Source organism: Camelus dromedarius, chromosome 8 (genome assembly GCF_036321535.1).
Source record: "Camelus dromedarius isolate mCamDro1 chromosome 8, mCamDro1.pat, whole genome shotgun sequence".
Taxonomy (NCBI): domain Eukaryota; kingdom Metazoa; phylum Chordata; class Mammalia; order Artiodactyla; family Camelidae; genus Camelus; species Camelus dromedarius.
The window spans coordinates 2,939,569-2,963,032 of NC_087443.1; the positions used below are offsets into that span (position 1 = coordinate 2,939,569).

The following is a 23,464-nucleotide window of genomic DNA, read 5'->3' on the forward strand; positions in this document are numbered from 1 at the left end:
GCTCTTGACCTGGTTGACCTTTCTTTCTCCCTGCACTGCTCTCTTCCCTTGGTATTTCTTGTTCTCGTCTTTGGGGGAGCTGCGTCCCCATCCACCACCACCGTCTCTTGTCCAGCATACTCCCGCTAGCAGATCTCGCACATGGCCTTGACTCTGCCCCAGGGACTCCCAAGTCTTTTTGTTTACTTCACAGCTTTGTCTTAAGCTCCAGGTCTGGATATCCAGCTGTTTACTAAAAAGAGCTCTCATTTGAATGTCCTACAGACATCTCACACTCTGTGTCTAAACCATGAATCTGTCATCTTTACCCCAGCCTAATGCCACTGCTAAATTTCCTGTCTTGGTGGGTATATTATTAGTTACCTACTGGCCCAAACCAGAAACCTTCCAGTTCTTTTAGATCTTTTTTTCTCTCCCATAAACCCCATAGCTAGTCAACTGCAAGTCTTTTCAGTTCTCCCTTACAGCTGCTCAGATATGTTTCCTTCTTTTCAGCGTTACTGTCAAAGCATTCCCATCGTTACCGTCACTCATGGAGGTTATGATTTCCCTGCCTCTGTCACTGGTCAGTCCCTTCCCCCTAATTCTGTCCTCTGTATAGTGGCTGAAGTGGTTTTTCCAACAAGCAAATCTGATTGGACCACCCGGACCCCTCCCCACTGACTGATGTGACTGATTTGCCATTAGTTCCTTGGCCCCCCGTGTCCCAGACGTCCCCGACCTAGCACTTCTACACTGCTGGCCGGTAATGACGGCTGCTTTGCCGGAGCCCCTGCCCTGAGTGCCTGTGCCACACCCGCGCACTTACTCATGCTGCATGCCTTCTGTTGTTCTCTGACTGTTTTGTGTGTATGTTTTATGGACCAAATGAGGGGAACTTCTCCAGGGCTTGGACCACAGCCTCCGGGAAGGGTAAGGCAGTAAGTGGTGTGGAAAGCGTGTGCAGTCAATAAATAATTATTGGATGACCTTCACTAATAAGTCTTTCTCTCTTCATATATATTATTTTATTAATAATGTCCATTTCTCCTTTTAAAATTGTGTTCTCTGCGTTTTAAATTTAACTGCATGAAGTTTTCATGGTTTTTTTCTTGTAACTTATGTTACTGGTTTGCTAATTAATAGGGCTTAACTTGTCATTTTCACCTAGCGAACGTGTTTTTTCATAGGTGAGGAATTCTTACAATGTGCATGGTGATAATAACAGCTATTTTGGAAAAAATCAGCAAGAATGTGCTAAATACCATCAAAGACTGTTACATTCTTCTGTCATTGGAAAGGTTTATAAACTGCAAAGTATCTCAGCTTTAACTGGATTTAAGATAGGTTAATTTGATTCTTCCTTCTCAAGAAAAAGGATTTTTTAAAATTCAGTTTAAGAAAAGGTATTAGGAATTACTGTTTTATGACCTTGGAACATAAAGGATTCTCTTATTTCTAATCCAGGCATTGACATGTAGGGAAGAACTCCTTACCCTGCTTCTGTCGCTGCTCCCCCTGGTCTGGAAGATCCCTGTTCAAGAGGAAAAGGCAGCTGGTATGTTTGTTTTCTTTCTCATACTACTTGTTTTATCAGAGTTCCACTGGGGGAAAAAGTCTCATTGAAGAGCTACTTCTGACGTAACGGTGGATACAGTTCAGGTTCAGAACAGCATGTATTAGTGTGCTACTTAACGTGAAAAATTCTCTAGGCAAATACATCTTTATTTCTTCCAATAAAATGAAAACCATGGTGCTTCTCAGGGGATTTGGATGCAGCGATGATTAGAGAATCACACGCAGAGGTGGAGCACTTGGCAGGAGACGTGCGTCCAGATGCGCAAACGGACGCTCGCTAAGTGCAGGGTAAAAAGTTTGAAGAAAGAAATGAAAGCTTCCTTACTTATTTTAAAGACTTCTTTTTCTTACCAGCACTCAATCAATGGCTTTTGCAGTTTCATTTTTTTTAAATTTTGCTTTTAAAGGATAAATTTGAAGTAATATTTTGTTTCAGGACTGGGTAGAATTATTACACTTACGGTTTTCTGATTAGATTCCGATAAGAATTTCTGATTCAGAAAAAAAATGTACATATATAGCATAACAAGTGTATGAAACTTAGTTTAGATGTCTCAGTGGCAGAGTTCGCAGTTCCCCCCGTGACCGTTTCTGGAATGTGAGACTTGTGAGGTGCTTCTGCGTCTCTCGGGTTAAAAACAAAACACAAAAAGCCTCCTAAGTTGTATTTTAATGCCATCTATGCATTTTAATGCATTTCTAATGTGGAGCTTTCTTTTTAAGGCATTGTCTAAGGCCTTATAATGTTATCCTGCTTGTTTATTGACTCACCAACTCTGCCCTTATTTTCTTCTGAGTTTGTAGAATTCACAAATTAATTACTTAAGAAATCTAATTAGTGTTCTTTTGGGGAAGCTGTCTTCATTGCCTGCATCTTTTGCCTGCATGTAATTTGTCAGACTCCTTTTAAGCACACCCCACCCCATCCCTGCCTCTTTTAGTTAAAGCACAAATCTTTTATTTACAGATTTTAATTTGTTCATTCTAAATTGCAACTCTATTTTTCATATAGATTTTATTCCCTATTACTGCAAATGGAAAGACCAATTTCATTATCTCTTTAATCAGTATGGAGGTTTCTTCATTTCCCCAAGAAATAGGTATTGAGCGGTGACCACATGGCAGGCCCTGGTCCCAGGCACCGAGGATGAAACAGGGACGTGCCTGTGCCTGGTCAGTGTGGAGCACATGCAGTGAATGTTTCAAACGCGTAACTCTTTTAACCTCAGTCTTGGAGGACATTGGTACTGTTGTGTAACTTTGGAGAATCTTCCCGTTCCCAAGTTGTATCGGCTACGAACAAAACACTGTTTTTGAGACTGTAATATACCCCTGCGTCTTAATTCATAGCATCACTGGAGGTCCGTACAGTGGTAGGGGTGGTAGTGCCAAGTCCCAGCTTTCCTAATTCTCTTCTCCTTTGTTGTTTTCAAAATCAATTTGTGTCCTTTGAACTAATGCCACCTGGTAATTACTATGAGCAGGATAGGTGTGGGGAGGAAGTGAACCAGCAAAGTGCTAAAGGAAATCAGTGCTGTAATAAAAATATACTGAGGGTACACGCCTAGAGTGCATGGTAAATAAGAGGGACTCACCTGTGCAAATTGAGTTTCACACCATATTGAGGTATTCTAAATTTTCTTTCTTCATTTTGTTAGATTTTAACCTGCCGTTCTCAGCTGATATCATCCTGACCAAAGAAAAGAGCTCTAGTTCTCAAAGATCTACTCAGGAAAAAGTATATTTAGAAGGAAGTGCCCCAGCTGGTCAGGTTTCTGCAAAAGTAAACGTTTTTCAAAAAAGCAGAAGACAGCGTAAAACTACCCAGCGCTATTCTGTAAGAGACGCGAGAAAGACCCAGCTCTCCACCTCCGACTCGGAAGCCAATTCAGATGACAAGAGTGTGGCAGTGGGTAAGCACAGGAGGTCCCACCTGCTGCAGCGTTTGGTAACCCAGTCTCCTAAAGAAGGCCTCCTCACTGCTGAGCTTGACCGCTCATCAGCCAAAGAAGAGCAGGTTCCTCCTGCTGCCATGGCTCTGGACGATTCCAGGGAGACCATTCCAAGACAGGAGTCAAACACTGACGTTTTAAGTGAGCCGGCTGCCTTGTCTATTATCAGGCACATGAGCAATTCTCCATTTGACCTGTGTCATGTTTTGTTATCTTTATTAGAGAAAGTTTGTAAGTTTGACATTACCTTGAATCATAGTTCTGCCCTAGCAGCCAGTGTAGTGCCGACACTGACCGAGTTCCTAGCAGGTTTTGGGGACTGCCGTGATCTCAGCGACGGTTTGGAGAGTCAGATGGTTTCTGCGGGTTGGACCGAAGAACCCGTGGCTTTGATTCAACGGATGCTTTTTCGCACGGTGTTGCATCTCATGTCAGTAGATATTAGTACCGCAGAGATAATGCCAGAAAGTCTCAGAAAAAATTTAACCGAATTGCTTAGAGCAGCTTTAAAAATTAGAACCTGCCTAGAAAAGCAGCCTGACCCTTTTGCACCGAGACAAAAGAAAACACTACAGGAGGTTCAGGAGGACTTTGTGTTTCCCAGGTACCGCCACAGAGCCCTTCTTCTGCCCGAGCTTCTGGAAGGAGTTCTCCAGATTCTGATCTGTAGTCTTCAAAGTGCAGCCTCAAACCCTTTCTTCTTCAGTCAGGCCATGGATCTGGTTCAAGAGTTCATTCAGCATCACGGATTTAATTTATTTGAAACAGCAGTTCTTCAGATGGAATGGCTGGTTTTAAGAGAGGGAGTCCCTCCCGAGGCCTCAGAACATCTGAAAGCCCTAATAAATAGCGTGATGAAAATTATGAGCACTGTCAAAAAAGTGAAATCAGAGCAGCTTCACCAGTCGATGTGTACAAGGAGAAGGCACAGGCGTTGTGAATATTCCCACTTTATGCATCACCACAGAGATCTCTCAGGTCTTCTGGTGTCGGCTTTTAAAAACCAGGTTTCCAAAAACCCATTCGAAGAGACGGCAGACGGCGACGTTTATTACCCGGAACGGTGCTGCTGCATCGCCGTGTGCACGCACCGGTGCCTGCGCGTCCTGCAGCAGGCCTCCCTGAGCAGCACGTGCGTCCACATCCTGTCAGGGGTTCAGAGCATCGGCATCTGCTGTTGCATGGACCCCAAGTCCGTGATCATTCCTTTGCTCCACGCTTTTAAGTTGCCAGCGCTGAAAAACTTTCAGCAGCATATACTGAATATTCTTAACAAACTAATTTTGGATCAGTTAGGAGGAGCCGAGATACCACAAAAAATCAAGAAGGCAGCTTGCAATATTTGTACCGTGGACGTTGATCAGCTCGCCAAGTTAGAAGAGACCCTGCAGGGAGACTCCAGCGCTGCCGAACCTTCGTCAGGTTTATCCAGTCCTTCTTACAGGTGTCAGGGGATCCTGCCCAGCAGTGGCGCTGAAGACTTGCTGTGGAAATGGGATGCCTTAGCGGCCTATCAGAACTTTGTTTTTGAGGAAGACAGGTTACAGAGTGTACAGATTGCAAATCACATCTGCAGTTTAATCCAGAAAGGCAATGTAGTTGTTCAGTGGAAACTGTATAACTACATCTTTAATCCTGTGCTCCAAAGGGGAGTCAGACTAGCACATCACTGTCAACAGCTCGGCATTACTTCAGCGCAGACTCATGTGTGCAGCCGTCATCATCAGTGTCTGCCCCAGGAAGTGCTTCAGATTTATTTAAAAACCCTACCTACCCTACTTAAATCAAGGTTTGTGTGCGTGTGTGTATAAATATTTTTTTCATATTGCATGCTTTTGAATGTCTTTACCCTTTATTCTATCCTAGGACTTCATTTTAGTTTAATACCAAAAAAAAGTTCCCGTCCCATGTCAGATTCTTTTTACCATTTATTTATCTGTTAATTTATTTCTTTTTACTAGATGGTAATAGAGAAGAGGATAACGCCATTGATTTTAATTTCTCTGGGGAAAAATAACATTTTAAATATATTTCTGAGAAAATAATAGACACAACACAGATATCTAACAGCAGGGGCAAGATTAGTTATTTTATATTTACTTGATGAAATATTATTAGCTATTAAAAAGTGTTTACAAAGATGTTGGGACATGGGGAAATGTTTATAATATTTTATTAATAAGATATACAAAATTAAAATATCCACTTATTTATAATTATGTAAAATATGCACATATATAAAATGATAATTATTTATCATGGCAGTGAAATTAAAGAGATTATTATTTTTTAAGTACCATATTTACATTTATTACCTAAGCAATATATGTAGAAAAAGTGGAAAATCAGGTAAGCAAAAGAAGAAAATTAAAATTACTTAGAATCCCACCAATGAGTTTTCCAGATTTTGTGATTGTCAACTCTGGTACTTAAAAAATAATTTTATAAATAAAGTTGCTTCTGATAGATAGTCTGGCCTTTCAAAGTAATGCAAATACCATTTAAAAAAACTTAAAATATAACCTACCTGTGATCATTATCTTTACAATCATTTTTAAAAAGTTCCTGTCATTGTGACAGTGTTTACATAGACCTGACTTTGATTTGAAAGTTTAATAACTCCTTGGCATATTTTTGGACAACCTGGGTCTTTGCTGAGCTAATTTATATTAAAGTTATTACTCAGATTCCAGTGATCCAGACCCACGAGTCTCACCTGAGACAGAGCTGAGAAACTTCAGATCTGTGGTTTGGTTCTTTCCCTTTATGAGGTACAGATTGAAAATAAAGAAAAGTCCTGAGTGAACCATCAGGCAGGCAGACAGATGGACACACAAATGCCTGCCTGCTTTCAGAGTGTCCATCTCAAGTTTGGTGGTGGCTGTGGCTTTGAGAATTTCTATAGAGAAAGTTGCCATTTGGAGGAAAGTATTCTTCCCTGATCTGCTTCTTTTAACTTGAGAAGCATGTAATGTGTTGTTTTCAAATGCTGCTGGAGTCGTGTCTGCAGTGTCTGAAGCGGGACGTGAAACCGATTAGGAAGCAACTTGAGACCCTGGTCCTGTCTGACCAGGGACTGCAGCCAGGTGACTGCTGAGCTAGAACAGGCAGTGTTTACTGTCTGTGGTGACGGCATATTGAAGCAGTATGTGTTCCTATTTATAAATGATTTTGCTATATGTAACATTTCTTGTTTTTTTTTCCTCTCATAGGGTAATAAGAGATTTGTTTTTAAACTGTAATGGAGTAAATCAAATAATTGAATTAAATTACTTAGATGGTATTCGAAATCACTCGCTAAAAGCATTTGAAACTCTGATAATCAGCCTAGGGGAACAGCAGCAAGGCTCTTCGACTCCAGCTGTTGATGGGATGGACACTGAACAGGAGTCGTCATCTTTCAGTGTAGCTGCTTTGCGTGACCAGCACGCTTATTCAGATTCTCAGAGTCTTAGCAAATTTTATGCCCGCCTCAAGGACACTTATCCCAAGAAACAGAAGTCTGTCACCCAGGATGTCCATATCAGCACGATCAACCTGTTCCTCTGCGTGGCGTTCTTGTGTGTGAGCAAAGAAGCCGAGTGTGAGAGAGAGTCAGCCAATGAGTCGGAAGACACTTCCGGCTACGACAGCACGGCCAGCGAGCCTCTGCAGTGCGTCCTGCCGTGCTTGTCTGTCCAGAGCCTCGTCCTGCCTTCGCCTGAACAGATGCACCGCGCGGCAGACATCTGGGCCATGTGTCGATGGATCTACATGCTGAGTCCCATTTTCCAGAAACAGTTTTACAGGCTTGGTGGTTTCCGAGTATGCCATACATTGATATTTATGATAATCCAGAAACTATTCACAAGTTCTGCAGAGGAGCAAGGGAAAAAGGAAGGAGCTATAAATGTGGGTGAAAACCAAGATTCAAGCAGAACTTCTCAATCTGAGGTCCCCGGGAAGGAAGATTCATTATGTTTAACTGTAAAAGGTGACCCGGCACCGTCAGAACTGGGCGGCCTGAAAACAAGTGCTGGTGGTTTAGGTGAGTTGGAGTCACAGCACCTGTCCTCCGTAAACGTGGGGCAGATTTCAGCTGCCCAGGCTGCTCCCGAGGAAGCAAAGGTATTTACGCCTGGAGGAAGTGGGACCTCACTTCACAGCATTCGACTTTTGGAGGCTCTTCTGGCCATTTGTCTCCACGGCACCAGAGCTAGTCAGCAGAAGATGGAGCTGGAGCCAGCTCATCAGGTAATAACTTGCCTTCGTCCCACTTTGGGGTAATATCTGTCTTTTAAAGTTCTCACGTAGTGCTGACGTCACTTTGATTTTCCAAAGATTCTAAGTTTTGAGAAGCGCCTGGACGCTTAGCCCGCTGCCAGGTTCTGTGGAGGACGTGGAGGAGGACATGACCCGGTTCTTGTCCTCAGGAAGCTTGCAGTTTGGCACACAAAACCCATGTGAGACAGGTCTACCAACCCTGAAAGGCATTAGATACACATTAAAAATCAGATGAGGGGACGTCGTGTTTCAAGGCTGTAACGTCGTCTTACAGGAGGTGTGATTCTGTCCAGTGCCCTGCCAGGCTTGAGGTCCGCCACCCACTGCAGACATTCGCCGCACAGGACTCACAGCTGCACACGTCTCCCAGCAGTGCCCGTGGCTGGCGGGGGAAGGGGGCTGGAGCCAGTGACTGCCGGGTGTGGCTCCAGGGGTGGGGATGCGCCCTGAGGTGCAGGGCAGGCTCCCCATGGAGTTAGGCTGTGCCTAGACATTGATTCTGAAGCTGCATCTTTGCCTGGATTCTTTCCCTGACAGATTCCATTTCCCTCATGCCTTCACAAATTTCTCCCAGAGCACAACTCAGCAAAAAAGGAATCTTCAGTTTCAGGCCCTGCTTCTCAGAAATCTTTGAATACGGCGGATCGTTTATTTCCTTATGAACCCACCCCTAACTCTGTGCTAGCCAGCAGGCTCTCCCGACTGCAGTCCCAGCCCCCACGTCGCCTCCTGTCTAAGATGTCTTGATGCGTCCACGTTGCTCACAATTAAAGTAGACCCCTCTTAGTGCAGCATGCAGAGCCCTTCACCGCTTGCTTCCACCTCCATGTTTAGCCTCATTTCCTGTCACGCTGCAGTCAGCCCTACCCAGCCAACAGCTTCTCAAGATGCTGTCCTTTGTCTTTACTTCTGTACGTGTGTACATGTTCCGCTGCCTGGCGCATCCCTCCCTCGGCCTCTGTGCCTGCCCCCCTCCGACCTGGTCTTCAGTGTCCGCCTCCTCCAGTCCCTCCTCTGGACACTTTGACAGGCCTCTCAGGCACCCTCTCTCTTTTCTGTTCTGGGAGAACTTGGTTTACGGTTCCAGTATGCTCGTCGTCATATCTTGTCTGGGTGTCTCTGTGTCTCACGTTGGACTCAGAAACCCTTAAGGGAGAAGTCAGCTTCCTACCCATCCTTATGGCCTCGGCCCTGAATAGAGGGACACAGGCAAGTGTCAAGGGTTCCCATCAGGGAGGAAGGGAAGGAGTAAAGAAGGAAGAGAAAAGGGTTAGAATGTAGGCTTCTTAGAGTCTAAAGGAACCTCTAATAATAAGGAATTTGTAAAATCTAGAGATGGTTAATCAAAATACTGAAGTTTCAACAAATCTTTTTTTTGCATAATATAATCAGTTTATGATACGTTGAAATTCAAAACCAAATAAGATGAGTAAAGCATTTGACAGGTTAAAATGTTATTATTAATTGTAACAGCATGTTTGTGTAAAAGCTATTTATAGTCATTTTCATTTCATATCAACTGCAAATAAATGGACTAGCTTTCTACTTGTTAAGTAAGTATTTATCATTTATTTTGTCACTGTTTAACTTTTTTCTAAAAGCATGTTATTCGTATTCTTAGTCTCTTTTATTTTACCTTAGAACTTGTCAGTGGAAAATATATTGCTTGAAATGAAGGACCGTCTTTCCCAGTCCAAGGTGGTTGAAACAGAATTAGCAAAGCCTTTATTTGATGCCCTGCTTCGAGTTGCTCTGGGGGATCATGCAGCAGATTTTGAACCCAGCGATGCCATGACTGACAAGGTACGAATGACACATGGTGGTATTGTTTGGGTGTGACTCGCAGAGGCAGCAGTGTATGGGGTAGGAATAAGACACCAATGGATGTGGTAAAAACACATGGGCCAGGATTTGGTCCGGTGAGTTGGACGGGTCCTGTCTCCGTCCTCTGGGTTGAGCAGTGTTTACTGAGTGCCTGTCTCACACAAACAGGAGAGCAGTCTGACATGCTTCTCCTTATCTCACCTGTAAATTTACCAGGAATTACTTCTAGTAAGATGGAAATTATTGTTTGATAAGTCTTACGCACAACTGATAGCTTACTAAGTGCTAATTCAGGGATGTGATGACTCCCGATGTCGTATCTGACCGCCTGCTGGTGCGGGTAATATTTCCAAAGCTCCCTACTCACTTTCATTCTAAATCATTCAACATGAAAATGACTAGTTCTTGCATAGAAAAATAGCTATCATGGTTTTTCAGCTCGTGTTAACATTTTTTCTTTTTTCTTTTTTTTTTTTAAGACTTAGAACAGTGAATTTTTTTCATTAGAGTGTAGTCAGTTTGTAATGTGTCAGTTTCTGGTGTACAGCAGTATGTTTCAGTCATCTATATGAATATTTATATTCCTTTTCATAGTAGGTTACTATAGGACGGCACACTTGAGTCACATCAGTCACAAGGAGGAGGGCTCTGAGAGTGGGGCCCAGGACGTTTTTTTCTAAAAGAACTATTTTAATTTTTTTCCTGAAACTGTGACATGTACTTCATTAATTTTCTCCTCCTTACGTGTTTCTTTTACATTTAGTTAATTGTCACCTGTCCTTTATGTAACTCCTCTTTTAATTCCTTGTCTAGACATGCATATGACATTTTATAATCTTCTGCCATAATATTTTTTATTACTGCTTGTCATAACTTAAAAACTTACTGAGATAACTACAATGCCTTCATCATGGTATTGACTCAGGAGGTTACCTGAAAAACGTTAGAACACTTACCTAAAATGTTAAAATACCTACCATACCTATTTTTAAAAGGTTACTCTTCCTTTTATTAATGTTGCAGTGACTGAGTGCTCTGGGTTTCTTCAAGTGCATTTTCTAAAGTGGAGGTATTAGCAGTGTTTTTGTAAGAAAAGGAAACTTTCCTGCCATGGGATATTGCACAGGGAGTTAATGCTGGAATTTCTGAGATATTTGTACAGACAATTGCAATCAGAAATCTGAAAACTAATCTCCTCGAAAATTTTTCGCGTCTTCTCCGGTTATCTAGTTTATGAAACATACTATTTATTAAAATCTTATGAAAAAAGTCTTTTTCTATGAACAAACATGTAAAAATAAGATATATTTACTAAGTTATAAGAAGTATAATTAAGAAGTAATTAAGTTGTAAGAAGACTAGTTCTATCTAATTGTGGGTTTTAGTCATTTCCTATTATATTACTGGAATGAAATTTCTAGACTTATTTTTCAGTAAAACTGAAATGATCTATAGCTTAATCTGTTAGGACACCTATTTTTTGAGGTGTTAAGTTGTCTGAGAGATTCTGGAAAATTACACTGTGTGAATTTCATCATGTGCAATGGTTAATATCAATTCCTAAGATTTTTTTTCTTAATGGAAATACTGAAGCTGTCCTTAAAATGACTTTTGAGTAATAAGTACTTTATTAATAAAAGTGAACAAACATTACAACTTTTGCCTTTCAATTACACTGATCTTACAGAGTCATCAATCTGAAGAAGAATTGTCATCCCAGCCTGGTGATTTTTCAGAAGAAGCCGAGGATTCTCAGTGTTGTAGTCTTAAATTGTTGGTGGAAGAAGAAGGTTACGAAGCAGACAGTGAGAGCAACCCTGAGGACAGTGAAACCCGAGATGATGGTAAAGTATCACTGAAGTTCTTGAGATTGGATTTGCAAATCGGCTTATTAATTAGCAAGTTAGGCTCTTGTATTGCCTTACATTAAAAAATGCATTGCATCATCGTTTGCTTTGATCTTGACAACACATTCTGGCATCCTTGGAGGCAATTTAAAACAAAAATGTATTTTGTTATCACCAAGGTTGACTGAGTGCCTAAGAATACAGGGTAGAGGAAGTCCCTGCTTTCATAGATATTCTAGAGGAAAAGACAGTAAGTATCAGAAATAAGCATATGAAGAAACAAAGCAAGGTGATCTGATAGCACCCGGGGGGGTCAGAGAAGGCCCCTCTGAGGATATGTTTACACTGAGGCCTAAATAAGAAAGGTCTGTCCAGACAAACACTGACGGGGGCGCATTGCAGGCAGTCTGCTACAGAGAATAAATACTACAAGGAAGGCAGACGTCTTGTGGCATCCGGGGAGGCTGCAGCACAGATTTCCTTTTCGTTCACACAGCCCAGCTTGTCCTTAGGATGAAACTACAGTTGCTATGACCCTTTGTTTCCGGGCATAATCTGGGTAGAATGGAACGTGTGGACTGATCAGAGCCAGGAGGGTCTGGGAAGGCCCCACCTGCTTCTGTGCTGGCCTGTGACCGTGCAGCGCCCTTCACCGTCCTCAGGCCTGCCTGCTCTCTCCCACTGAGTGAGTGGGAGTAATCACCGACGTCCTACTTACAGGGCTTGGTGGACCCATAGCAAGTGTTTTTTGTTTGTTCTTTGGGGTTTTTTGTTTTTTTTTTTTACCATAAAGAGAGTGAAAAGAACAAAGAAACAGCCACAAACTGAAAGTCACACGTATATATTCATATCAGTCACTTGATTTATTAAACAATTTTTTCCAGTTTTATTGAGAAATAATTGACCTACATCACTTGTAAGTTTAAGATGTACAGCATGATGGTTAGATTTACATATATTGTCAAATGTTTGCCACAGTAGGTTAACATCCCTCATCTCATACAGATAACAATTTAAAAGAAAAAGAGAAAACCTCTCCTGGTAATGAGAACTCTCAGAATCTCCTCTCGTAACTTTCCTGTGTGTTGAGCGGCAGTGGCAGCTGTAGTCACTGTGCGCATTACATCCCTAGTGCTCGTGTATCTTATAACTGGAAGTGTGTGCCTTTCGACCACCTTCCTCCAGTTCACCTTCCCCCCCACCTCCTGAGCAGGTGCTTTTGAAAAAATACTGGTTTAATGCTATTGGTTTTATCATAGTACAGACATGATTTTATAATGGCAGTTTTCCTCCTTTTTATAAGCTTGCTTACTAGATCTGAATTTTAATGAATCTATAAATTTCTTTATAAATTTGTTACCTATGTGAACATTTTGTTCTAGAGTATAGCAGTTTCTTTAAAGGGCGTAACAGTTAAATTTTCCAAAATGTAATTTTCAGGTAGACAGTGTCTGTTTCTCCCTTATGAAGAAGGCAAAGTATAAAATTCATCCAACCAATAGCCAAACCTACTATTTTCACAGAGGTATGGGCAGGCAAATGAACTACCCTGTGATTTAGGTATTTTGGGGTCAGAAAGTTTGGGATAGTATTTTTTTTCCATTTTTGTCAAAGGAGTGTGTTAAATCTGTATTACATGTCCATTAAATATTTGTTGATAATATTTGTGGCTCTATTGAAGATCAAAGTTGCTTTTAGGGCTTCTCATTTATTGAGTACTCAAATATCGTAAGACTTGATTCTTGATAATACTTATTGTAATCAAAAGCCAGGTAGTAGGAAAAGGTTTTATGAGACCTTCTTATAAATAGCACTTTTGCCACTAGATCTTCTAAATGATGAGTGAGATTTGACATATTTATTCACCGTTTAGGAAATAAAAATAAGTTTTTTCTTTTCCCCTTTTAGGGGTAGACTTAAAGCCTGAAGCAGAAAGTTTCAGTGCATCAAGCAGTCCTAATGACTTACTTGAAAACCTCACTCAAGGGGAAATAATTTATCCCGAGATTTGTATGCTGGAATTAAATTTGCTCTCTGCTGGTAAAGCCAAACTTGATGTGCTTGCCCACGTGTTTGAGAGTTTTTTGAAAATCATCAGGCAGAAAGAAAAGAACGTTTTCCTACTCATGCAGCAGGTAAAAGATGTACTTAGTTAAATGTGACCAGTATTCATCACGCTCATACCCCAAGTACTCATTTCCTTTTATATATAACCCAACTTGTCTGAAAATTACTATGTCTTTTATAGTACCTTAAGGTATGTTTTTACCTGTAAGTGGAAATTCTAAAGTCTTCTATTTCTGTAGTTCTCCGAAGTAGCATAAAAATTAATGTTGTAATTGGCTAACTAATAAGAATTCTAGTATGGTTCTGAGAATGGGTAACATTTTTTAAATTGCATTTAATTTTAACTTATAGTCATTATTTTTAAAAAATCAGAAAACAAAACAGTATGAAAAATAAAATGAAAATTATGTGTAATGCTACGTCTAGCATTCTTTCCGCTTATTTTTAAATATATATGTATGTATACATGGCCGGCTGTCGAGTAACTTACTGTGGCATTGCAGTTGCCTCATGCTTTCATGAGATCAGAAATGTAATTTCTAATGTTTTGTTTTTGAATCTTCAGGGAACTGTGAAAACTCTTTTAGGAGGGTTCTTGAATATTTTAACACAGGCTGATCCTGATTTTCAAGGTGCGTTGAAACTGTTAGTTTTAAACAATAGCTTTGAAACTATTTATTGTTGTGTGAAATGAAGAGTAGACAATAATGACTCCCATTGGCACCGTGCTCTGCGGTTTCATGGTAGCTTTATGTGCATTCTCTCTTGTTTCTCAGAACCACCGGTGCAATATAAGAGTATAAGTATCAAGTTCATGGGAGGAAAATCTAGATTCCAAGGGATTGAATGAGTTGTTCAGGGCTGTGCACATAGAGGTGGCATCGCAGGGACTGGAACGCAGTCTGAGCACTGTTGCTGCTTTATCAGATATTGACTGCACACCTACCCTCTGCTCTGTCCTTTCACAGACTTTTGAGAAATTCATGATGAATGTGTAATATGATTATATGACACACCCCGTGTAGAAACCTAGATTTTAGTTGGAGAAACCTATCTTTTAATTGGGAATTAAGGCTAACATCACAAAAGGCTAGCTTGGGCTTGTCGGACGTCTCCTTATGACTAAGTTCAGGTTATCATTGGGGCAGGCACAGCTCGGACGTGGGGTCTGCCTTCTTCAGTGCACCTTGTCTCGAAGTTGTGATGCCTGCGTCTTATTGCTGGTGGCCGCGACTTTGATCACTTGGCTAACGTGGCATCTTGCCAGGTGTCTCCATTGTAAAGTTATATTTTCTCTTTCTAGTTAGTAAGTGAGATAACTTGAGACTACGTTAATACCCTTTTTTCGTCCTACTTTAACCCACTGATTTTAGCGTTCATCAGTGATTCTTGACATCAGTGGTCACTGCTGTGGTGTTCGCCAAATAGTGATTTTCTCTTCCCATCATTCTGCCTTCATTGATTAATTGGGATTTTAGTATAAGGAAAGCTTTCCTTTCTCTCCCACTTATTTACTTAGCGTATGGGCATATTTTTATTCACTGTGCTAGGCACTTAGTGGACCTTTGTGATCTGAAGACTTAGTTCCAGCTCAGCTTTGAGAAATTCTATTCCATTGTCTTTTAATAACAGCTTTATTGAGATATAATTCATATACTTGAGATATATTTGCGATATAATTGAGGTGTAATTCATGTACTATACAGTTTGCCCATTTGAAGTATACAGTTCGGTGTTTTTTAGCGGATTCGGAGTTGTCCATTTTAGAACATTTTCGTCACCCCAAAAGAAACCCCATACCCTGTAGCAGCCACTCCCTATTTCCTGTTAACTTCCCCCCACACACACTCCCCAGCCCCTGGCAGTCACTCATCTAGTCCCCGTCTTACAGATTTACCCGTCCTGGGTATTGCATAGACGTGGAATGGGGGGGTTTTGTGACATGTTCCTTTCACTTAGCATAGTATTTTCATCCATGTTGTAGCATGTATCAATATTTCAGGGTTTTAAAAATAATTTGTTTCATTTTATTTTTGGTTTAGTGTGGATTGCTTTTTAATTTGTTTATTAATAGACTTTATTTTTTAGAACAGCTTTAGCTTTACAGAGAGATTGAGCAGATAGTACAGAGAGTTCCCTGATTAATATTATTATAATACATTTGCTGCAATTAATAAACTTATATGGATACATTATTATTAACTGAAGTCCATAGTTTATTCACGTTGCCTTAGTGTTTACCTGATATCCTTTTTCTATTTAAGCAGATCTTATCCAGGACACACATTGTGTTCAGTTGTCATGTCTCCTCAGATTTCTCTTGACTGTGACAACGTCTTAGACTTTCCTTGTTTGATGACCTTCAGAGTCTTGGGGAGGACTGATCATACTGCAGAACACCCCTCTTTGGGAATCTGTCTGATGTTTTTCTCATTATGGTGTCTCGCTGTGGTTTTGGTTTTCATTTCCGTAACGATTAGTGATGTTGAGCATCTTTTCATGTACTTATCCGCCATTTGTGTATCTACTTTGGAGAAATGTCTATTCAGATCCTTTATCCTTTTTAAAGTCAAAGTGTTTCTTTTGTTGTTGTTGAGTTTTAGGAGTTCTTTATGTATTTGGGGTATTAATCCCTCATCAAGTTATGATTTGCAAATATTCTTTCCCATTCTGTGGGTTGCCATTTTACTCTGTTGATAGAGTCCTTTGATACACAAAAGTTTTAAATTTTGATGAAGTTTATGTATTGCTTAATTTTGTTGCCTGTACCTTTAGTGTTATATCCACGAAATCACTACCAAATCCAATGTCATGAAGCTTTTCTCCTGAGTTTTCTTCTAAGAGTTTTTACAATTTTAGGTCTTTGATTCATCTTGAGTTCATTTTTTATATGGTGTTAAGTAAGGATCCGCTTCATTGTTTTGCATGTGGATTTCCAATTTTCCCAGCATCATTTGTTGAAAAAACAATCTTTTCCCCCTTTTTCTTTGTCACCTTTGTCAAAAAGTCATGATTACACTGCAGTACGGCTTTTGGGAGTAAGGTCTATATAGAAGTAAAGTGCCATTTTCATCATGTCATATCAGGGGCACATACTTCCAGCACGACTGATGACTGTTACTGTGGACCTTGGTCGCCTGAATTGAGGACTGTTTGTTAGATTTCCTCCCTATAAAGTTACTCTTCTCCCTCCCTCCCTTTCTCTCTCTCTCTCTCTCTCTCTTTCTTTCTTTCTTTCTCCGTTCTTTCTTTCACTGAATAGTATTCCATTGTGTTTTATTTATCTGTCAGTTGAAGGACATTTAGACATTTTGGTTTCATTGTTTTTCTCTTATGAATGATGCTACTGTGAACACTCATGTACAAGTTTTTATTTGGATATATTTTCATTTCTTTGGGGTCATATGGTTACTTTAACCATTTGAGAAAGTGCCGGACTGGTTCCGGAGTGACTGCACCGTTTCACACCCCCGCAGCAGGACATGAGGGCTCTGCTCTCGTCACATCCTTGCCGATACTTACTTGTCTTGTTGATTGCATCCATCCTTGTGGGTGTGAAGTGATATCTCTTTGTGACTTTGGCTTGTTTTCCTGATGGCTAATGATATTAAGCATATTTTCATGTGCCAGTTGGCCATTTGTGTATCTTCACTGGATTTCTTTGGAGGAATTTCTATCCAGTCCTTCACTCATTTTAAAATTGGATGATTTGTGATTTTCATTATTGAGTTGTAAGAGTTTTTAATATATTCTAGATAAAAGCCCCTTGTCAAATACGTGGTTTGCAAATCCCTTCTCCCGTCGTTTGTCGTGTCTTCTCACTTTCTTGGTGGTGCACTTTGAGTTACGAATGTTTTGTTTTGTTGAAGTCCAGCTTACCTGCTTTTGCTTTTGTTGCCGTGCTTTTGGTATCACATCTAGGAAGGTCCAGCCTCTGTTCACAGATTTATTATTCTTAAGAATAATTTTCTCCTCTTCATGTTCTCTGCTCCCTTTTTCTTACATCTAATTATAATCCTGGGCCTTCTTGAACTGACATTGTGTATGTCTCCTCGCTCCTCACGTTGTCTGCGCTCTTCTGTGCTGTGTTCTGGGAGATCTCTTCAGTTCTCTTCCAACCTTTTATTTATTTTCTAAGGTTGGCAATTGCCTTTTGGTCTTTAAGAGCCCCTTCTTTTTCGGTTGCTTTCCAGTTGTCCCACTTTCACGGGAGGGTGGAATATCGTCACGTGTACGTGTACGTGTGCATGTGTCTGGGCATAGGAGTGGGCGTTTCACAGGGTTCTTCCCTCCCCTGAATTATCTCATTTCTTCTGCATTCAGTTTATCAATCTGTTTGTTTTTTATATCTTTGATTTTTTCTCTTCTGTATTGCTGATTCTTGAGAATTTTGTGAATCTTTTTTTGCCCATTTCTATTTAAGAAAGCTGTTGGAGGTTTCCGCAAGTCAACCTGTCTTTCTTTTTGACCTGCATTCTGTTGGGAAGCTCTGTGTGGGTGTGCCAGTGGGTGACAGGGGCTCCCCGAGCACCGTAACGAAGAGAGCTTTACTTTCTGGGGGACTTTAGGGCCACTGTTATCCATGTGGCATTTTGTGTACGTTAGAAACATCCACCCTCCACACATAGGGCTTGGCTAGTGAAGAGTGTCTTCGTGCTCGGAAGGCATCCCCTCATCCAGGCAGCACAGCGCGATGCTCGGATGCAGGGCCTGGTGAGTGGCGTTCAGGTTTGAATTCTGTTCCCGCCTTTCCCCTTGGTTAGGCGACTTGGCCCGTCTGCAGCCTTTCCAGCCATGCGTGGTAGCCCTGGTGCTAACATCCCACCGCACATCTCAGCTTTTGCCTGGCCATCCATTCAGTTTCTTTAGAGAAGAGGTTTGGGGCATACAGGAAGAGGTGAGCTCTCTCTGCTCAGAATCCAGGAGAGAGGGAGGTGTTCACAGACAGACCTTTTATCAGTCCTGTGTCTGCAGCTCCCTTCTTACCGCCTCTCCACACTCTGGACAGACTGCTCTCCGTTCCTCTGAGCCCCTTGGTGATTCACAGGGACTGCAGGCTGCGGCCTTCTCTTCTATGCATCTGTTCTTCCATCTTCAGGAAGTATTTTTACATCTCTCACTTGGTGTGCTCCCTGTGTCTACTGCCTCCCCTATTTTTCTTCCCCTGTTACAGGTTTCTTCCTTTCTGTATTTCTGTTCCTTTAGTTCAGTGACTTTTGCATAGTAGACAAAGGCAAATATATATATATATGTGTGTGTGTGTGTGTGTGTGTGTATATTTCTGTTCCCACATTTTGAACTGGAACCTGTCAGTTTTGAACTGAAAAAAAAAAAAAATCCAAGCACATACACTTTATGTTGATCATGTACCTTCTTACTCTAAACCTTGAGCGGATTCCTGTAACTTACAGGATAAAGGGCATGCTATGCTGTGGTCTCATGGCAGGTGTCTTTCCAGGCATATGTGCTGTTACACTGCTGCATCATTTCCTCCACTTCTGCAGCAAATGTTGCTTAAATACAGCCTCTGTTCTCTGGTTTCACATCAGGAAATTTGTGTCATGTCCAAAATGCAGATAATACTTAATTTGTAGGATTTTTTTATTAGGATCAGCTGAGATAATGCAATTGATCCCTGTAATGTATGCTACAAGTATTAGTTATTATTTTACTCTAAACATTTTTACAAATTGTGTGCTACCAGTTATATTTCATGCTAAACCCCTGAAAGAATACAGAAAGTGTTCAAACTAACAGTTTGTGATATTTAAATGTTTTCATAATCTTTAATATATCTACTTTTATTTATGTCATCTAATTTTGTATTCAGAAAGTTATAGTCATAAATTAAACATTTTCAAGATGAGGAAATAGCAGACTATTTCATGGTACCTAATAGTGTCAGCTTATTTAAGAAATACTGTATTAATGAGGGGGAAGGGTGTAGCTCAGTGGTAGAGTGCTGCCTTAGCGTGCACAAGGTCCTAGGTTCAATCTCCAGGGCCTCCATGAAAAAATAAACAAAACCTAATTATCTCCCCCCAGAAAGAAAAAAATAAAAAATAAATTAAAAAAAAAAAAGAAATACTGTATTAATGTACATTTCCTTAAGTAATATGTTTATTTTACTTGGAGCTAACCAATGTTAAAGAAAATAATGTTGTTTTTTGTTGATTACTTGGTCTGCATTTAATCATATTGCTATTTCTTTAGGAAATTTTTGGGTTATTAGATTATTTATAATCCATTTAAGATGTGACAGTAGTATTTGATGTCTTTCAGCGAAATTGTTTATTCGGTCCCTTTAATTACTGTGTATTGGCTTTAAATTTTTTCCCCTCTCTCTTTCTCTAATTTAGCATGCCAGAGAGTACTGGTGGATCTTTTGATATCTTTGATGAGTTCAAGAACTTGTTCAGAAGAGCTAATCCTTCTTTTGAGAGTATTTCTGGAGAAATCTCCTTGTACAGTAAATATGCAATAATTTTACATTGTTTTCACTGATACTTAATAGAATGTTTTTTCATTATTTAGAAACCACTAAGCTCCCTCTTTTAATGTGGTGATTATTGTACGGTCAAGTCCACGTTGTTGTGTGTGAAGTTCTCAATTATTTTATCATTTGCACATGTTTTAACCATTTCACTTCTGTTCTGGCTAACTAGCCATGTTGTTAGGGTCATAGTCCCTTTACCCCTTCCCACCCCAAGTCTTTGTGCTTAAGAAATGCTAAATTTTAGTTACTAATGGTAACTTAATTATAACCATTTTGAGGATTGGCCATTCTTTTTAGAAAATGAACCACTCTTTACTCATCTTTTATCACTTCTCCATTGTGTAGCTTAATGACTGAGCATTCTTCGCTGAGAACCCCATTTATAATGAAATCTTGACTAGAATAATAAGCAAATAAAACAGGAAACCTGGGCGCACCTTGCTTCAAAGCAGAGTTGGGCGTTCCTGAGCCCCGCCCGTTCCACCCCCTCTGCAGCCTTGCGGACCTGAGGGAGCACTGTGCAGCAGGAGGGCCAGACCTCCAGGACAGACGGTTGAGGGCGACTGTAATTTATGGAGTGTTTCTGTCCTGTTTTTCCGAGTTCTTCTCTCACTGTAATAATCAGCATTAGACGTTATTTTAGGCCGGGGTAGGGCATTGTACTAGGTTAATCTCCTCAGTCATTGCTTTTCCCTTTAATTAAAGGATCGTTTCTTCATCTCCTTTTGACATTCTACATTTCAGTTTCACCAAAAACTTGTAATCATAAATAAAACCTAAAAATCTTATTTTAGTTTACCAAACAGAGATGAAAGAAAATTCATTTGATTAGGGAAAAGTTATGTAAAATAAGCTGGAAAGTAACTGAGCTCTCTGTTTTATGAAGACAGTCATGGTATAAATACCACTCAGAAGTCTGGGGGATCTGCAGGGTCTCTGGTTCCAGCCCTTGTTTAAAAACAGACCAGAGAAGTGACTGTAGCCTACTCGGAAGTAAATTTCTTTCTTTGGTGGAGATGATCCGTGGTGTAATTGTGTTTGATTTCTCATACTTAAAACCAACTCGTAACTTTCAGGTTTATGCCATAAAAGCATCTAAATCTAAAACCAGTTAACCACAAGAGAGTATATATTTTCAGACAGAAATCTCTGTTTCATATTTCATCTTAACTACACACACAAAAAGAACATGTCAGTGATGTGGTAGACGGGGCGGTATTTAAATGGGCTGATATGTCTATGTGTGTTTGTATTTTCACTTATGACCTGACTTTCAAGATTATTATGTACTTTGTAAGATGGTTGTAAAGTTTTGTTTGGTTTTCTTTTTGTCTAGGAAATTCTCCTTCTGGGCATTCTGAAAATTGTTGAAAGTGACGTTACTATGAGTCCTTTGCAGTACCTGACCTTCCCTTTACTGCATACTCCGAATTTAAGCAACGGTGTTTCATCACAGAAGTGTGCTGGGGTTCTCAGCAGTAAGGCCATGGGGCTGTTGAGAAGGGCACGCATTTCACGGCGCAGGAGAGAGGCCGGCAGGGAGGGCTTTCCCCAGCAGCTGCTTTCCTCCTGGCACGTTGCCCCCATCCACCTGCCGCTGCTGGGGCAGAACTGCTGGCCGCACCTGGCGGAAGGCTTCAGCGTCTCACTGTGGTTTAACGTGGAGTGTCTCCACGAAGCAGTGAGCACTGCAGAGAAAGGGAAGAAGACAAAGAAAAGAAACAGATCCTTAATGCTACGCAGCAGCAGTGTGGAGGGAACAGGTATGGATGGCGTCGTGCGCTGCGCTGGGACTTGCTGACGGCAGCTTTGGTTGAGCACTGAGATGCGATGCTCTTACGCTCCACGCGTTCCTCACGGGAAGCCTTAGTAACGGCAGACAGCCTTGAAAAGTCCCCTTTCTCCTGCACTCTTGCCTTGTGTGGGGGTGCAGGTGAGGGTGACCACCAGCCCCACCTCCTCCCTCTTTCCTGGTCCCGCCACTGGGTTAAGGTGGCTCCTGACATTTGAAAAGGAAAGGATAAAACCCTACAGCCGCTTGTCTGTCCTCTGCTGCCTGGCGGCCAGCCCCTGGCAGTCCCCACCTTTCATCTCCTCTCCATCTGTAGCTCAGGCTCTCCTCCTCATGCTGTGTGTCACCTCTGTGCCCCTCTCCTTCCTGTCACAGGTTTACACACATCAGCCATCCTCCAGAGTTAGGATAAGTTTCAGTCCAGTCCTTCCTACAGTGGATGGAATCACCACCATGCTGCTGTGAACCTGCTGTGCACAGTGAACGTGCTGGCTAAAGGCAGTTTCTGGTGGTGGGAAGTGAAGTGGGTAGGCCAATTCTTAGGATCCATGGGATGAGCAAATGGCTGGACACGGCAGATGTTTAGGGGGTTGTGATTATAGGAGGCGCTGGCCTCAATGGCTCTTCATCCCACAAAGCTTGCACACCCACTGAGCTCCTCTCAGGACACGGGGCCTTCGCTAGTGTCTGGCTCCCAGGGGAGGTCCTCCACCACCGACCTAGAGCTGGAGAGGAAGACCTTAGCGGCAGTCAAGAGCGAAGGCTGGGAAATGCCACCTGATAGCCACAGCTGGAGCTCTGCTTCTGCGTTCCCCAGACATGTTCCCAAGTTACCAGCATAGCTTGCTTACGTACTCTGATGGGTTAGCCTAGGAAGCCAAACATTTTCAAAAACTTTAGCAGATAACTTGTAACGTGTCAGGTGGTTACATTTTTTTTTTAATTGAATTTTGCCACCTAAGAACTGACAGCTCTGAACGATATGCTTTCTGTGTTGTGTCACTTTGCTCAGGTCTTTCTATCTACTTTTTATTTTTTTCTTTAATGGAGGGACTCGGGATTGAACCCAGGACCTCATGCATGCTAAGCACGTGCGCTACGACTGAGCTCTACCCTCCCCCTCTATATATATTTTTAATCTTCACAGCAGTTCAGTCAAGTGAGTACTCATACTGTCCGTATTTGCAGATGTTAGACCAGTTTATGTCTCTGGTAAGTGATGGAAAGGGATTTAAACCCACCCGTATTTAACTCCAGAGTTTAAATGTCACCACCACACCATACACTGCAAATCTCTCTCTCATGTTTTAAGTGGAAACAGTGATGATATAAAGCATTTCTTATAAAATGAATAAACATACACAATGACCTGAGAAAAGTATTGGGAACATTTAAAATATTTCTTATTGTAAAGGTATATTAAAAAATGTGTATTTCAGAAAGATGATTTTGTATCGACATTTGAAAAGAACATTTAAAAGTAGTGTACATACAGAAATTTTTGAAGAGCGAGATGAAGAAAATATTACAGTGATAACACATCCTTTGCCACTAAACCAACTGTGGGCCAATGAGCAAGTTATTAACCTCAGCACCTCAATTCTGTCACCCTCAGAATGAGGATAATAATGTTTACCTCTCAAGATTGTCACGAGCACTAACTTAA

At 41.1% G+C, this 23,464-nt stretch overlaps 1 protein-coding gene across 1 annotated transcript in view; it reads left to right on the plus strand.

The window, feature by feature from the left end:
- Positions 1-23,464, plus strand: part of LYST (lysosomal trafficking regulator) — a 159,518-nt gene that overhangs the window by 30,488 nt on the left and 105,566 nt on the right. Inside the window, exons 4-12 of the mRNA XM_064487841.1 lie at positions 1,447-1,537; positions 3,216-5,298; positions 6,722-7,742; positions 9,414-9,575; positions 11,284-11,440; positions 13,352-13,578; positions 14,076-14,142; positions 19,870-19,979; positions 21,343-21,769. Coding sequence (XP_064343911.1) covers positions 1,447-1,537; positions 3,216-5,298; positions 6,722-7,742; positions 9,414-9,575; positions 11,284-11,440; positions 13,352-13,578; positions 14,076-14,142; positions 19,870-19,979; positions 21,343-21,769 — 4,345 coding nt within the window. The remainder of the gene's footprint in view (positions 1-1,446; positions 1,538-3,215; positions 5,299-6,721; positions 7,743-9,413; positions 9,576-11,283; positions 11,441-13,351; positions 13,579-14,075; positions 14,143-19,869; positions 19,980-21,342; positions 21,770-23,464) is intronic.